This window comes from Rousettus aegyptiacus, unplaced genomic scaffold, assembly GCF_014176215.1.
Source record: "Rousettus aegyptiacus isolate mRouAeg1 unplaced genomic scaffold, mRouAeg1.p scaffold_m13_p_5, whole genome shotgun sequence".
NCBI classification, from domain to species: domain Eukaryota; kingdom Metazoa; phylum Chordata; class Mammalia; order Chiroptera; family Pteropodidae; genus Rousettus; species Rousettus aegyptiacus.
Window position 1 is genome coordinate 95,675,152 of NW_023416308.1, and position 17,529 is coordinate 95,692,680.

At 31.4% G+C, this 17,529-nt stretch overlaps 1 protein-coding gene across 4 annotated transcripts in view; it reads left to right on the forward strand.

Moving 5' to 3' along the window:
- Window positions 1-17,529, forward strand: part of METTL15 (methyltransferase like 15) — a 159,646-nt gene that overhangs the window by 68,660 nt on the left and 73,457 nt on the right. For all 4 annotated transcript variants that reach the window (XM_036221684.1, XM_036221683.1, XM_036221686.1 and 1 more), the window contains exon 3: window positions 5,176-5,312. In XM_036221684.1, coding sequence (XP_036077577.1) covers window positions 5,176-5,312 — 137 coding nt within the window. The remainder of the gene's footprint in view (window positions 1-5,175; window positions 5,313-17,529) is intronic.

The following is a 17,529-nucleotide window of genomic DNA, read 5'->3' on the forward strand; positions in this document are numbered from 1 at the left end:
TAGGAAGAAATTTTAAAGTGAAGTCAGGCCATATTGTTTCCAAATTCAGATGAGAACTTACTATTAAAAATCTTGCACAGATTGGAAATGACTAATCAACATTAGGAAAATGAAATTTGAAGATCTACCCGCAGACTATTCATGGCTAAAAATGTTTTCATGTCCAATTTTAACAGTGTTTTTCCAGTGTGAAAATTTCAATGATTAGAACTGTTGGATTGGAAAAAAATATATCACTTAATTATCTAATCTATACAAGATGATCTTGGGCAAATCTCTTGATTTGTCTCAATCTCCCCCCTTAGCGAGCTGCCTTAGCTGACTCTTAAAGGAAATCTATCACATTTGAGAGATGGAGAGTGCAGTGCTAGGTATACTGTAGAAAGAGTAGTATATAAGGATGGAATTAAACTTGGATTTTTCTGTGAATCTTTCTATGGGTTAAGTGTTAAAATTTTTGTTTTTAATGTCAAGATAAATTTTGAAAACTGTAACCTGTCAAGAAGTTACTCTTTATTAGTCGCTGTCACACATACCGAGCAGACACATCAGGCCACATACACAACAGAAACGTCTTTGGAACTTAATTCAACAGTTTTATCTTTATAAAGTCTTTTTAAAATTTTCAGTTTGGTAGAACAACGATTCCTTTTAACAGTGTTGGAGGCTTAAAATACATAGTTCCCAATAGTCATGGGGATGTAAGGTATAGCATAGAGAATATAGTCAATAATGCTGTAATAATTCTGTATAGTGCCAGATCATTTATTGTGGTGATCACTTCATAAGGTATATCACTATGTTGTATACCCAAAACTTAGATAATATTGAGTGTCAACTGTAATTGAAAAATAAATTTTAAAAAAGATATAAAGTTACCACATGTATCTATACCTGTATTAAGAAAAAAAATACTTTTTCAAGAAACAATTGTTTTTATTTGAGTGTATTTTTAAAATTTCAAGTATTGTTGATGAAGCAGAAAGAACACAGGGTTTCTGTTTTAGTATTAGCTTTGCCTTACATGAGCTATCTGTTACCTTCTTTGAGTCTTGGTCTCCTCATAAGTAAAATGAGGAAGTTGAATATTCTGTTACGTCCCTTTGAACTCTGAAATTCTGTGTCTGTATGCTGTCCATATCAGATCTACAGCTATAGTTCACCTACTCAGATATGACTCATTCTGGTAAAAATAGAACCTAATCCTTTCTAAGATATTTAGAAGACCGTGGGAATAAAATGTCATTAAGTTGTATTTAATTAAAAGAGCTAACCTAAAATAATAAATGTTCATTTTCTTATTTTGATGTAAAGGAGAACTGATCAGCAAATAAAAACTTGGTGCTCTAGAGTGATATACTACTATTAATAATGTTCATTAATGAATCAATTTGTAATACTAGGAATACATTGATGTTTAATGACTCTTAAAAATTGAACATGTTATGACTATTTTATGTGGTTCTATGGTAATGGATCTTACATCTTGAAGAGTATTCCTGAATTCATGTGCACAAATGAGTGTTGCTATCTTTATCATAGCGGAAATATCCAGATTTTGACGTGCGGAAATCTGGGCGTGAAAATCACTGGGAACTCTGTGATAGACGGTCCATCCTCCCTCAATTCATCATCCAGCCAGCTGCTTTGAGATCCCATCATCTCTCAGTCATTTCATGATTCTTGTACTTTGCTGGAACTTGTCCATCTTTTCCATGTTTCTTCTACCCAGTTTCAGAGAAATCTCTCTGTAGCCAGGATAACTAGCATTCTTTCTGAGCTTCATCTTTCTTTTTAATCTTAAAAGAGGAAAAGTTGACTTCAAATGATAAGATAGAAAATGTTTTCTTTTTCTGTCATGCAGAAATCTTTAAGAAACATACACTCTACAACTCTAAATACCTAGGCAACCTGCTTGAAAAAGAGAATGAGGGAGGAAAATAGAGTAGGGTGAGAGAGAAGGAGGGAGAGTGAGGGGGAGGGGAGGTAGAGAGAGGACACATGTTGTTATCCTGCTACACAAAGATAAAGACATCGTTTTCAAGAGCCTGAATTCCAGTGGGAATAAGTGATTTATATATTTATTAAAAAACTAAATTTTTCTTGTATAATTTTGGTAAAGCCATTTCTGCTATGATTCTTTGTCATGCCATCCACTTTTTTTCATATTTCTTTTGCTCTCTCCTCCCCTTGTCTCTTTATTTTCTTCAGAAAGAGCATAGAATTTAGAGTTGATGAGACCTATTTAAGATTCTCTTTATCTCACCAGTAATATGATCTTAATCAATTTACATTATCTCTTTGCACCGGACTTTTCTATTTGTAAAAATGTGGATAATTGCCACTTGTCTATATTTCCTTAAAGAGTTTTTGTTAGACCAAGTAGGAAAATATTTATGCTTGACAAACCATAAAGCAGTGAACAAAGACAGACTTTATTAGTTTAATACAGAGGCAGAGTGTTGCGAAAAATAACACAGATTGTAGAACTAGATACACCTGTATTCAGTTCCCACATTTGTCATTTACTAACTTAGTGTAATCTCAGTTCTTAATATGTAAAATCTAATAAAACCTACCTCATGGTTCTAAGGAAGAAATAAGATAATCTTTATAAATCTCGAGGTAAATAGGGGTATGTTTTAACCCCATTTATTCGATGAAGCAATTGAAGCTCAGAGACTTAAAATGATCTGTCCAGGGTTACACAGGTGATAAGTGAAATTACCAAAATAAACTCTTGGTATCAGATATGGGCTTGGCTTTTTAGATAATTACATCAGGTAATTTCAGAGAAAGAGTTTGATATGTTTGGAGCAAAAGCTATACATTTGTATGTATATATAGATGAGACCGATAGAAAGATTATTTTGAAATTTTCAAATTTATTTGTTCTTGTGCATTTGTTAAGCCAAAAAAAAAAATTTGTCCAATCTCCTTATTTTATTGTCAACTTGTACAAATTAAAAAACGTGTTCTTGTGTTTAGTTAATGACCCAAAAGTAGGGGAAAACTAATTGACTCTCTTTTGAATTCCCTACTGTATTTGAATTTTATGTATATTAGAATTTTGAGCAATGTATATTAGAATCCTGAAAATGAAAGTTGATGGCTCTAATTGGCTATTAACTCAGGACATATGGTGAGGTTCATTTCTAGTTTCATAAACCCCTATTTGTCTCCCACTTTTTGTTTTGTATTATACTTGACTGATAATAATACATTTTTTTTTCCACTCTATGGAATCATCCTTGATTGTCAGTATACCTTCAAGGGCATAATCATGATATATTAAGAAATAATATAAATCATGTAAATTATAATTACTATCTCACAGTTTCTAGAATATTCTTAATGATGAGGATTTTTCCTTGTAAATATTGATTGGTACTTTCCTGGCTTGAAATAAAGTAATCATATGTAAATTATTTTATTTGGTATACTCTTAGTTTAAATTTAGAGGTGTAACAAGACTTAATGTTGGGCCATAACAAGAAAGTGGTTTATAGTTTTGCCTGGGAAAAGTTATTTATTTAAATTATGCTAAACCCCTAGCAATCTTAAAACTGAGTTAAGGTATGGTAGAAAATTTTTACCTACTCGTAGATGCATATAAGACAACTTTAAGTGATATTTTAAAGATACTGTTTAAAATGATGAAAAATATATGTAGTTACGTCTTTTGTGCTAACAGTGATAGAAGTACAAGGTTAAGTTATGCTAACACATTTATGTTAAAAGGCAGTCCTTGTACATTTTTACCACATTTACATCTTATTTTACATCTCTCCTCAATTTTGATCAGAAGATTTTCACCACGTTATTCTTTGAATAGCAGGCTAAATTTTCTAAGAATCTGATCAGAGACTAAGACGCAGCATGGTAGCCAGTAGCAAAAAAAAATCAAAGCATAATTATTCCTTGTTTCTGACCACTCTCCCTGAAATAAGTTATACCGTGCAGGGCAGGGAAATGTTCAAATTTATTACAGGAATTTCTCTTCTACAGAGTACACATGGACTTTAAAAAGTTATATGTCTAAATATTTTTAACAATCTGGCTTATAGTGTATTTGTCATAGTAGTCAATATGATTGGCATAATTGTTTTTACTTTTGCAATCACATTAAACTACAAGCATATCTTTGAGAGAAGGTGCTAAGAGTGTCTTGATTTCCAAGTCAGCCACAATCAAGTAACTTGTTCATACATATGTGTCTTTATGGTCCAGGTCTTGTTTCTTGCCCAGCTATAACCTATTTTATTTATAGTGTAGCCAAATAAAATATCCAAGGAGTAGATTAAGGTCCCAGTAACTTTATTGTGTATCTAGAATGATCCAAGCATTTAAAGCTATATCGTATCCCTTACATTGTATCCTGTTGTCCTGTCAAAATTATTACTGGAGAATCTTTCACTCTTAAAAGTGTCTTAGTTAAATGAGAAATTGTGTATCACCTTACCAATTAAGTAGGTATTGGTGGTGTCTCCTTTTTTTCTAGACCTTCTTTTTCTTTTTAAATCCTGGAGAAATCTAGAGACACTGGAATTTTAAGTAACTTTCCCTAAGATATATAGCTACTTAATGGCAAAGCTAGAATTTACTCCAGGTGTTTTGATTTAAGCCTTGGGCTTTTCTTCCAGGTCCAATTTGTTAATCTGTCAATTTTCCAAGTTAGATTTTTAAAGATTTGTCCTCTTACTATTATTGTTAGGTATAGTCCCTCCCTCTCCCTATATTCTTGAATATCTGTATATTTAATATAAGGCATTTAGATAAATTGAGGTAAAGTGAGCCATACTAATTGTAAGCTATCTCCAAATGAAATTGTTGGAAATATTATTACCATCCAGGTATTGGAAAGCATTAAAAAGCTAGCAGCACTACACTGTGGCCAGTTTGAACTCATGGAGTGAAATATAAATTTGTCTTGAACTGGTCAGCCTGTGCCAGCGATTATTATTTTACTGATACTCTGATGAATTCTTTTAGACTGATCACTTATAATTGATCCAGATTTTATATATAACAAACTGAATTCTATGTAAAATAATTATAATTGTTTTTCTATTTGCTCTCAGCTCTGAAAATCATGTGCTACTAGTAATTAAGGTAGCTAGCAAAAATAAGTTTTGTTCATACTGTGGTAATTTTCTTTTTTTCTGTGTTGGCTAGATTTTTCTAGATATGACATTTGGTTCAGGAGGACACACAAGAGCCATTCTACAGAAGGAGTCAGATATTACTCTTTATGTCTTAGACAGAGACCCGAAAGCTCATGTAATAGCTGAACAACTCTCAGAATTGTATCCGTAAGTAATACTCTTATATAATTATTTAATTTTGGTACTGAGTTTTATAGAATTCGGTTTACTCTTTTGGAATTTGCTCTCCCTCGTCTGATGTTATACTTCATTCCACTAAGTATTTCCTGCCCTGTATTCCTTAAAGAATAAATGTAGATGATGTTTCTTTTCTTTCTTTTTTTTTTTTACCATTGTTATCAGAAAATAATGATATTCTGTATTTATTATTTCTGAATTAATAATAATAAATACAAAAATGACTTTTGGCTAAAATTTGAAGGTATTTTGAAATCCATCCATGAATAACATTTTGATAAATAACCCATAGTTAAAAAAATAATTTTTAAAAGAATTTTGTTAGTTACAGTTTCTAAGAATTTAGTGGAGTAAATAAGTATGTGAAAATACTGCAGAATTCATGAGGTCACATATGTCAGTCAATATAATGCAATTGTTTCTCTAACTACTTTCTGAAATTCAGAATTAATGAGCTTTGACTTTTGAACTTCTTAATAATGTAAAATATTTTCTTTATGAGTGGTGAAACCATCTTCCTTTAAAGAAAATTTAGAATTAATGAGTTAAGTGCCTATGCTATGGTGTTTAAAGGCCATCAGCCTGAAAAACAAAAATATCTTGGAGCTAAGATAACTATCTCCAAATACTATGTAAAGGGCTATTTTCAGAAATGAGAATTATTCTATTCTCTTATGCTCCAAAGACTGAAATCAAGAAAATAGAAGAGAATTTCAGAGGTAAGTTTCAACTTGATGTAAACTAGAGTTTTTACTAGTTGTAGCTGTCTAACAAGGAAAAGGTTTCTTTGGCTAGTGAGTAAAAGTATGACCATAGAAAGTTTAATCAAAGACTATAGACAGAATATTGGATTACAATTCTAGCATAGTCTGTCTTCTGCTTCTCTCAGGTCCCAAACTCTTTGCAAATCTATTAGTGTGATTTATTCTCCCAATAAGTATGTAAATAAATTCACATAAATTTTTGTTTGCAAGATCGAAGGGTTCATGGAGTCCCTGAAACCCATTTGATCCTAGGTTATTTTCTTTTAAGAAATATATGAGGATGTGATTTAATAACATGGTACTAACTTTTTATTGTTTCAAATCTTTAGCTGTCATTCTGCAATGTTACTTAGATGCACCTTCCTTAAGACCTTATATTAGGGCATTCATGTTTATGAAACAACTTAGGGTTTCACTTGATTATCACCTTAATATTCATAGAATAGGAATAGGTCTTCATTATATTTCAATAAGATTGAAAATTTTTAGGTGCTATTGTTTCTAAAGGCAATAATTTCTAGTCTAGTTGTTGCAAGGTATCTTATTCATTCAAATACCCTACTTTCTCAGTGGTGCTTAAATGTTTATCAATTTTATCAGGTGTAATTTTTTACCTAACAGAAATCTCGAGGCTCTGTATTCTCTCTGTAGTTCACAGATGTAGAAACTATTAGCTAGACAGATTAAATAATTTATTAGAAGACATACATGATATAATAGAAATAGAACTGGGACATGTATTCTGACCTGTCATATAATAATCTCATTTTATTAAATTATACTACCATGGCTTAAATCTTGTTGAGACATTTTTAATTTATCAATAGATCCTTTGCCAAACATAATAAAGAACAATAAAATAAATCAAGGAGAAAGAATTAATTAATATACATAAAAGCTAGAATGAAAGAAAGTAAAAACCCATAAATAAATAAATAAATAAATGAGAAAAGATAAAGAAATCCCAAGTGATCACTGTTTGAAAATGAAAATAGCAAAATTTTTTTTCAGCCTTGCTGTTAAGGGAAAAAGAGAACAAAAATATATGATTAAATTTGAGAGAAGAGACCAACCATAGACCCAAGATAATTTAATCATATCATAATTACATCTGTTGTAACATGAAACCTAGGTGAAATGAATGATGTCCTAGGAAAATATAAATTATTAAAACTGACTCAATAATTATAAAGCTCAAATAAGTCATTAACATAAAAGAGATTAGAAAGGTAACTAAAGTACGTAGGAAAATGTACCAAGACCAGATTTGCAGTTGTTATCGAGCTATTAAAAATAGAAAAGAGCATTGCCTCTTACACTAGTCCTGACCATAGTAAATACAGAAAGCTCTTTCAATTATTTAACATTGAATCTAGCATATAGGGTTAATGCCTATTCTTGCTAGAGATAGTATAAAATAAAAAAGAGAAAGAGTCCAACTTCACTGAAATATATAAATGCAAAATTCAAAAGGAAATACTAGTATATTTAATTTACACATGTTTAATTAAAAGATTTCTACCTATACGGATGGATCCATATCAGATGATCAATGATAGGTTGATAAACATGGCAATGATCATATAGCTATTTTTATTAAAATCTCTAAGTTAAACAAATATAAGTAAACCACTTAAATGTAAAATATGCAATTGTTTCTCCAAATAATGAAATACTATAATAATTTAAGTCAAAATCAGGATGTAAATACAGATTAACTTCTATAAACATTTTAATCAATGTTTTAGGAAGGTCTGGCAAAAGTAATTAAGATACTGAAAGGTCAAAATATCTCTAATAATGATTTGACTGAGTACTTAAAAACTCAAAAGTCTTGAAAAGTATTAAGATGGTCAGATCAGATTTTTAAAACATACTCTAATAGTAAATACCTATATCTTTTTATTGAAGAGCATACAAGATCTGAACAAAAGAGAAAATGTATTTGTTTTGCGGCAGAACAAACTAATACTTTTTTAAATGTCAGCTCCTAAAACTCATAAATGCATATAATGTACTTCGAGGGAGTATCTTAATTGATATTAGCTTAATTGATGTGTGTTTTGTCTTGTTGTTGTTGTTGTTGTTGTTCTTTTTTAATTTGGATAGTATAATCCAAATTATGTTGGGGGGGAGTAACAAGATTTTTGGGGGCGGGGGGGGAACGGGGAGAAGTAAGAGGAAACTTGTCTTACCAGATGTCAGATCATACTATAAAATCACTATCATGAAATCAATATGATATTGGCATAAGAATAAGCAAGTTGATTACTAGAGGAGAGAATCTAGATATAGAATTCACTTTATAAAATAATTTAAAAGGAAAAGAATATATTTTAATTCATTGAGACAATAGTGCATGATTAAATAAATGGCATTGGTGCAATGCCTATCAAATAAAATGGACCCCTATTTTAAATCAAATTCAAAAATGACTTCCAGATAAAGTAAAAATATATGAAAAATTGAAAATAACAGTCCTAAGTAAAATTAAAGAAGTTATGCACAATCTAAGGGTAAGAAACTTTAAATCAATACTAGAAATCATAAGTCTACAAAACTAAGTAGAAATACCTAATTGTAAAATTTTAAAAATGTATGGCAAAAAGAGTTAATATTTTAGTATGTAATAATATATTATATATTCAAATCTAATTTTATAGTAAATTATGTTAAATATGTAATGGTATCCTAATAGATAATGATAAAATAGTTAATGTTACATATAATATATAAAAATATATGGCAATAAATTTAATAAACTCTTTTCCAAATTAATTAATTTGGAAAAGAAATATTAATAATATAGGGGATAAAGAAAGGATTGATGTTATAGGGGAAAAAATATTTTTTTCCTCTACCCTCCTAGATTTTCAGCTGGGACCTCTATAACAAAAGAAAGATTAAAAATAGAAAAGCATTTAAATTTATTTAATGTAAGTTTTACGAGACACAAGGAGCCTTTATAAAGAAATGACCTGAAGAACAGTTTGATGAAGAGTGGAAAGTTATGGAAAAATATTGCAGGATAAAGGGTATGAGCTAAGTTTAGTAAACTGGGGGAAACATAGCAAGTCCCATTTATTCAGATTCCTTTCATCCCTCCATCTTCAGAGATAAGGAGTCTTCTTTCCTCTGGGTATAAGCAGACTGTCTTTCACATGAGACCCACTTCAGGGGAAAAGAAGTTTCTTAAGTAGGTCAAAGAGTTTTCTGATTTACTTCAGAAAATTCTTCCTTCATGTACCACTTTTCAAATTCCTGCAGTTTAAAATTTTCAATAAATCAAGGTGCCATATTTTGAGCTATCATGCCCTGAACCCCATCAATATTTATCATATAAGAAGAATTTTTTCAAAACTGATAAGACAACAAAATCCGATTTGAAAAATGGGCAAAATTTATAGAAGGGCAATTCATAGAAGACTGAGGTGTGAAAAGATTCTCCATATCAGTAGCAGTGGTTAGGGAAATGAAGTAAAAATAATAATTGTGTAAATACTTTATACCTAGACTGGAAAGACTTCTAATTTTGAAAGTGAGGATATGGGGAAGAGGATATTCATTTTTCATGGACATTTTTTAATTTTAAAAAGAATGCATAACCTGCTCAGAATCTATTCATTCTAAATAAAAGAATCAATATTTAAGGAAACATATTCTTGGACTTTTTACAGACTTTATACATGCATTGTTTGTGTATATAATGAAAACTTGAGAAAGAAAGAATTAGTGGTATGGGAAAGTATGGAAAAAGGAAAACCAATGTTTAAAAAACCAAACCTGGAGATTATATTATCACATCTCTGCAAATGTATGTAAAGTAGAAAATGCCAAGCAATGCTCTACATTATTTATGAAGACCGACATATGTGGTTATGGTATAAAAATATGCATGAGTAAGAAAAACACATATTCAGGCCAGGGATTATTCCTGGGGATAATGGATCGATTAATGGTTGGCTGATTTTCCAATGGATAGGCAGATTAGATTGATTGTCTTCTTAAAAATACATATGTAATTACAACTTGTAGTACAGTACACAATTCTAGGAAATATTTAGTCATTTCAATGTGAACATCTTTTTAGGAAATATAGTAATTTATTTCTTTCATTTATTTATTTTGCTGTTGTCAAAGAGAGGAGCATTATGCTTCTCCTGAAAAATCTCATGTTCTTTACTCTGTCAAAACTAAGTCAAAAATAGAAAGTAACGTTTTCACAGAAAACTAAGCAATTCATAGGAAGGCTGAATTTTAGGCTAACACATTTTAGCTCTTTCAGAAAAGATGACATGTCAGATCACCTGTTGTTTGAAAACTGAAACTTTTCCCCATTGCCTCTGAAGACTGTACAAGAGGAAACACATTTAAATTGGAGCAGTGGGGTGTTGGCTGACTTTTACCACTTTGGAAGATGGATGTGATAGAAGAATTTTTTACATTTTTTTCACTGAATATAGGAATAATATGTGCTCCATATACTGAGTTCAGAAAATACAGCCATGTATAAAGGGAAAAAAGTCATAATTGATTCTATCATTTGACTATAATTTTAGGCAATTATAAAATGTAATAAACTATTATTTTCAACAGTTTATAAAAGTACATGTGTTCATCAGGGTAAATTTATAACATGTAGAAAAATGTAAAGAGAAAAATTAAACTCATAATTCCATCACCTTAATCAGCAGTAATGATTTTGTGTATTTCATTCTATTTTTTTAATTGTAAGTATTTTATATTGTATGTACTATTTCTTGTTTGAACTTTGTTAGGTGTTTTTGCTTTTTATTTTTCTAAAATGTTAGAATATCTTGGACAGTTTAAATTGCATTAGATACCTAATTTAGAAAGAATTGACATCTTTATTTTGCATTCCAATCCAGAAGCATGATATGTCTTTCCATTTATTACAGTATTTTGTTTCTTTTTAAATATTATGATTAATTAAATAATAAAATACAGAAAAGTGCTGAGAAGAAATTAAAATAATTCATAATCACACTACCAATATTAATAGTTTTATATATTTCCTTTAAATCATTTTGATTGTATATATATATATGCATACATATATATTTTACAAAGGTTGATTCTACTATACCTTACCAGCACATTCATATTTCTTAAATTATGTTAAAGAATAATTTTATTAGTTGTAGAGTATTTCCTTTATGTCATTATAACTTAATTTATTAGAATTCTAGTTTTAATCTAACCTTCTGTATATTCATATCACTCTATTTTAAATCTATGCTATATTATTTTACATGTACTTCCTGTAAACAAATACCAGAAGTGCTTTGTGTAAACAAATCTGAGTATGTTTTCTTTAAAAGGGTAATTAAATCAGGATATGCTTACTCTTTCTATGTTACCTTGTTTTATATTTTCTGTTTTTGTGTTTTATTGAAATTTTCTTTAGCTTTAAAATTGTTTTTGGTCTATTATACATGTATATATATTTGGTTTTGCCTTTTCTTTAGAAGTTTTGATGACATACCTTTTATTTTTTAATTTGCTGCCTGATGTTAGTATTTTTTAAGATTAAAAGTATTTAAACACTTTTTATAAAGTATGCAGAATAAAATAATATTTATTGATTGACTACTCCATGTAAGAAATTATCATTCTCATTTTTATTTTACTTTCCTTTTACCCCTTTTCTTTGCTTTTAAAGTATTATTTTGGATCTTAGAAATTAATATCTACTATTACGATAATTATTATTTAGCAGTTGCATTCTTTGGCAGTCTCTGCCTTTGTTTACCTGAGACTGTTACTCATGCTTCTTTCATGGGCAGTAACTTGATTAGTATAACATTTTGGGAATTTTATAGATGTTACTCTTTTCCTCCTTACATTAGTATTGTGTAGAAGTCTGAGGACAGCCCAGTTTATTTTTTCTTTTCCTAGGTAATCTCTTTCTCACTCTTCCACCACAGGCTGTATGTTTACTAGATATATTTTTTTGAACATTTTTGTTATTCATTCATAAATTTCACTAAGAAATATTACTCACTGGTTTCTTTTCATTCGTTTTTCATGTTCCCTGAACAGTTTCGGCCTGCGGCTCAGGTCTTTTCTCTATGGAGTTTTTGTGTTAGCCCCCACTCTTTTTTCTGTTTTCTGTTCTATGGGTACTTGTTTGTTTGTTTGTTTGTTTTTGAGTTGTATTATCTTTTCTGCGTGACCTTTATATCCTCTCTTAGTGCTTTCTGCTACTTCTATTTTGCCTCAATATTCTGGGAAATCTCCTTAAGGTTATTCTATGTGTTACAGATTTTGTTTTCTATGGTGTCGATTATGATTTTTACTACCTCTTGTTCAATTTAATTCAGCTGTTGAAAGTTATCTTTTCTTGCAACCTTATTTGTTGACCTGTTCTTTTCTGCCAATACCTTTTTATTTCCTCTCATTCTGTTATCTCCTTTTTATATTTTAATTCAGTCAGCCTTCTTGAAATTTATAAAATCTAAAGTATATGCATTTTTAACTTTCAGTTTTTGTAATAAATCTTTTTTCAAAAGTGCTTTTGCTCTGTATCTTGAGTACAAAGTTCCTTTTTTTAAATTTTTTTTTATTTTCCAGGATCTTTTCATAGGTTGAATATTTGTTAGCTTTTATTATTTGGACAGATTTTCCTTTTACCTGCTCATTGTTCAGTCATGTGAGCTGAAATCTTCACTTCAGATTTTAAGCTAGAAAATTATTTGAGGTACATAATCTCTTATTGCAAAAAAAAAATTCTTAGCATTTGGGACTTCTTTTCTAGAATCTGCCAATGGGAAAAAGGTTCTATTTTCTTATTCCTACCAGAGAATGCAATTTAAAAGAGCTACTGCCCTCATTATACTTATGTGGCTTTTCCAGCCTTCTCATTCTTGAGAGATTCTTCATATCCAGGGCACATTTTGACAGCACCTATCCACTTCTGCCCGTAGTGTTATTTTATTATATGAATTGTAATCTCTAAATGAATGTAGTAATGTCAGTATTGGTGTCTGGTTATGAAGAGGTGGTGGGTAAAATGGCCCCAATAACCTCAGAGTATTCCTATTTGTACAGTTTAAATGATTCCTGTCAACACAGTGTTCTCTTGTGTCTTTGAGTCAATCGGTGTGAATGGAACATTCTTAACCTTTTAACTAACCGAATCAGGGTCTAATCTTACCTTTGGTAAAAAGAGATATTTCTTCTGTATTTTGCCACATCCTTGAGGAATGTTTTTAGTTGTTGATACTATTTGACCTTCCATTGTTTTGTTTGTTTTCAGAGAATATTAAATAGGTATCAATAGCTGGCCTACATCTTTTCCATTAAAGTTTGCTTCATGGACATTAACTTGGAGTTACAAGTACATTTCTCATATGATGTATCTATTCTCAATTACCCATATGATCTATTCTAAATTGTGTAGTCTTTTATCTAGCATTTGAAGTTTACTATTTAGCTTCTCTTTCTTTTAAGCCACAACTTTTTATTTTTAGTTAAATTCACACAAGAAGTCAGGACAAAAGCAAGTCTAGAGCTCATGGATTCAGGCCTGCTACTTGTGTTCTTTCTAACACACTACAATATTATAGTAGAAGCAATTTAGTCACATTCTCTAGCAGAGTCAGGACTCAAACCTAGCCATCTTGACTCCAGGGAAACGTAAAAATTATGTAAAGGAATACACTATCCTAAACAATTCTATCTACCTAAAATTTAGACTGCCAGGATATGATATGAGATACAGCTGTTATTAATTTTACTAACCATAGGAGGTCAGTTCTGCTATGCACTGTCAAAGTGAAAGAATTTTTACAAATATAAACAAGCATAAAAAAATGACTTGGAAAAACTTACTAAACCATTTTGAACTATCGATGATGGTCTGTCACCTTTTCACTATTTTTGGTAATACAAATATAACTAAAAGGGGATGTTGTATTTCACTCCACTGAATATTATTAAATCTAACCTTTGTTCAAGGGATATCAACCTTGCCAGATGAAGGTGTTTGTGGAGGTAAAAATACTCTCTAGTTTATTAAATGTTTAGTTCCAAGACTTGAGAAAACATGTTGTATCAAGTAGTTTTCAGGTGGTCTCACAGTTCTAGTGGCTCAACAAGATTGGGACATACAGTCTATGCCTTCACAAGGCTTGTGATGTAAATGGAATATAGGAAACACATAGTTTCACAATTAATTATTTAATTGCAATTGTGGTTATAGCTAAGAATGAGTATCATGTTTTAAGAGCAATATGAATACAATATGTACTAAGAGCAATATGTCCTAATCTAGTCTAGAACATCTGGAAAGACTACCTACGTATGGGAATTTAAATCAGGACTGTTAGGTAGGTGAAGAAGGAAGGATGGTGGAGCGAGAGAGAGAGATCATTTATAGTATAGAACAGAATATTCAAAGATCTTTAGCAGAAAAGAGAATGTAATATTGAAGGGACTATAAAGCCAACCATGTGAATGAATGAATGAGAGAGAGAGAGAGGATGATTTGCTGGTGAAGTAACTAGGGCCAGGTTTTATAAGACAGGATGTTTTAAGGATTTGGATTTTATCTTAAGAGCAATGGGAAGGAACCACACTGTTTGAATTAGGGAACTGACATGATCATATTTACATTTTTAACAGATTAGTCTCCTGCTGTATGAAGAAGGGGTTGAAGGTGAGTAAAATGGGAAATGATTCAGTTAGGCCAGTTAAAAGGCTAGGAATTGCTGCTCTGTGTGAAAGCTGATGGCGGGTGGGGCTTGAAGATTTTTTTTCCGGATTGTCATATTGTAAATTCTACTTTGCTTTAAGGTCTCGGAAATTTAATGGGTTTCCGAAAGAGTAAAATAGCTCATTTCAAAGTAAAATTATGTTGCATGTTTATAGATGAAATTGAAGCTGATATCATGACACCGAATTTTGAAAGACTCTTCAAGAATTCCCACTTATCTCTGACTTGGCCAAAATAGGGAAGGAAACAAGAAATAAGCAAATCCAATCCTACCATGTTCCCATATCCTGCAGTATATTTGTATTGATGTAATCAGTTGTTAGGGTCTTTCAGTTCCACCTAAAGTCTGGGCAACTTTAGTATCTGACCTCACTTTTACTTCTCCACCATATAGCTCTGGAGTCAGTCTGCTTCTTTTTTGATTTCCAGCTCTGCCATTTACTCACTGTAAAACCTCGGATAAATTCCTTAACCTCTGTATTACTCCATTTCCTTATCTTTAAGATGGGAATAATAATAGTAGCTACCTCCTAGGAAGGTTATGAGGATTAGTTCTAGAACACTGGTTAATACATCCTTTCAGCGAGTCATGAAATTATTTTAATGGGTCTTAATCAGCATTTTATGTAATGGAATGGAATAGAGTAGGAATTATAATAGTCAATCACATAAAGTTAAATTAAGTATTATTTCCCAGGAAGTAATATGTATACATATAGACACACAGATTTCTGACTATGTATCCTGATGAAAATTTTTTCAAAAACTACTGTCCTGTATGACTACATGTCACATGTTCGTTCACATTGTATACTAAACGTTCATTGAAGACAGAAACTTTGTCTAATCATGTCCATATCCCTAGAACCTAGCTCTGTGTTTGGAATATATGTGGAAGTTACAAGTGTTTGTTTATCGTTCAAACAGAACAGAAACCAGCGGTGTGTATGACAGTTATACTTTCTAGGACCCTGTTGTCTGGAAACCCCAGTCTGCCTAGAGAATTAGAACCCATTGAAACCGTCACCCCTGACTCTGTACTATTCCTAACTGTCTTGTAATAAATGAGATAGAATCTGAAATATAGACACTGACTATGAAGAAAGAACACATGGTCGGGAGTAGAATAGAGTTTTAGAGTAAGACATAAAAGCATAATATCTATAATCAAAACATTTATAGTGTATGGCAGAAAATAAACTAACTTTTCTTCTGATTTGAGATTATAATAATACAGACTGTCCCCTATTTATAATGGTTTGACTTGGATTTTTCAACTTTATACTGAATGATACTCTCTTGTGATGGTGGGCTGTAGCAGCAAGCCACAACTCCCAGGCAGGCAAGCAATCACAAGGATGGACAACCGACACTCAGAGTTTCAGTATTTGGATATTATATTTTGCGTATTTACCTTCCATCATATTTATAAAACACCCATTTGTGTCTTCTACTTCTGGTGATAAGAAGAGGAAGGCAATTACTCTTGAAATGAAACTCAAGGTAATTCCCAACTGTAGGCTGATGTAAGTGTTCTGAGCCTGTTTAAAGTAGGCTAGGCTAAACTGTGATTTTCAATGGGTTAGGTGTATTAAATGTATTTTGACTTAAAATCTTTTCAAGTTATGATGGGTTTATTGGGCTATAACCTCCTTGTAATTCAAGGAGCATCTGTACCTTGGAGAAGGGATGATGAACAGGCTTGAGAAGGTACCTTATCCTAGGTTTACCAAATGGATTACTTTTCTCAAAGTCAATTCGTCTCTTCTGAACTATCAGGTGTGCTAGATAGTCTTCATTTGTTCCTAGATTCTCTCTCCACACTTGTCCACACCGATCCCCAGAAGATGATTTTTGTGGATGTATCATCAGACTTTCTTGTCTACTGGCCTCTGTTTGGATTCAGTGAATGAGAGACACTGGCAGGAAATCAGAGGGCAAAGGATGGTGAGGTCAGAGCGCATGTTTGCAGTGGCCAAATTTCTCTTCAAAGATCACTGTTCACAGGCTTCTTCTACCAGATGTGGTTCTGGCATTTGGTATGTCAGTCACTGCCCCTTGCCCTTACCTCTTCAATTCTTAGCTTCAGGGTGTTTCCCACATCCCTTTTGACTGCCCTTATCTCAGTCATGCTTTGTAAATAATCTCTTTGTTAAACTTTTTCCAGTTACCCCACTTGGATGTGCTCATTTTTTTTTTTTTTTCTGCCATTAACTTTATAGATTTTCTAGGATATTGAATAGTCTTTATCTCTAGTGAGTCCCTCACCTTTGGATTCATCTGGATCTGACTTAGAACAAATATCCAATCCCACTGCTGGAGAAGCAGTCTAAATTTTAGACTCAGATAGTTATGATTTAGGGTCTTAGTTCTGCCTCTTTCTAGTTGTGGGTTTTTAGATAAGTAAACTAACCTTTCTGAGGTTTTATTCTAGTCTCTAAAATGAGATACTGTTACTACACACATCATGGTGTGTTATAAGGATTAAATGAGATTATCTAATTGTTTAGTATAAAATTATTTAGTAAATGTTAGCTATAGTTTCTTTGTTATACTAATTATTAAATAAGATAATGCATAATTATATTAATTATTATTGTCATTATTCTAAGAGTCTGGAAAGTTTCATTGGCATATAACCAAGATGATTGGCTTCTATTTTCTGTGTTTACCTGCTTGTCTCCTT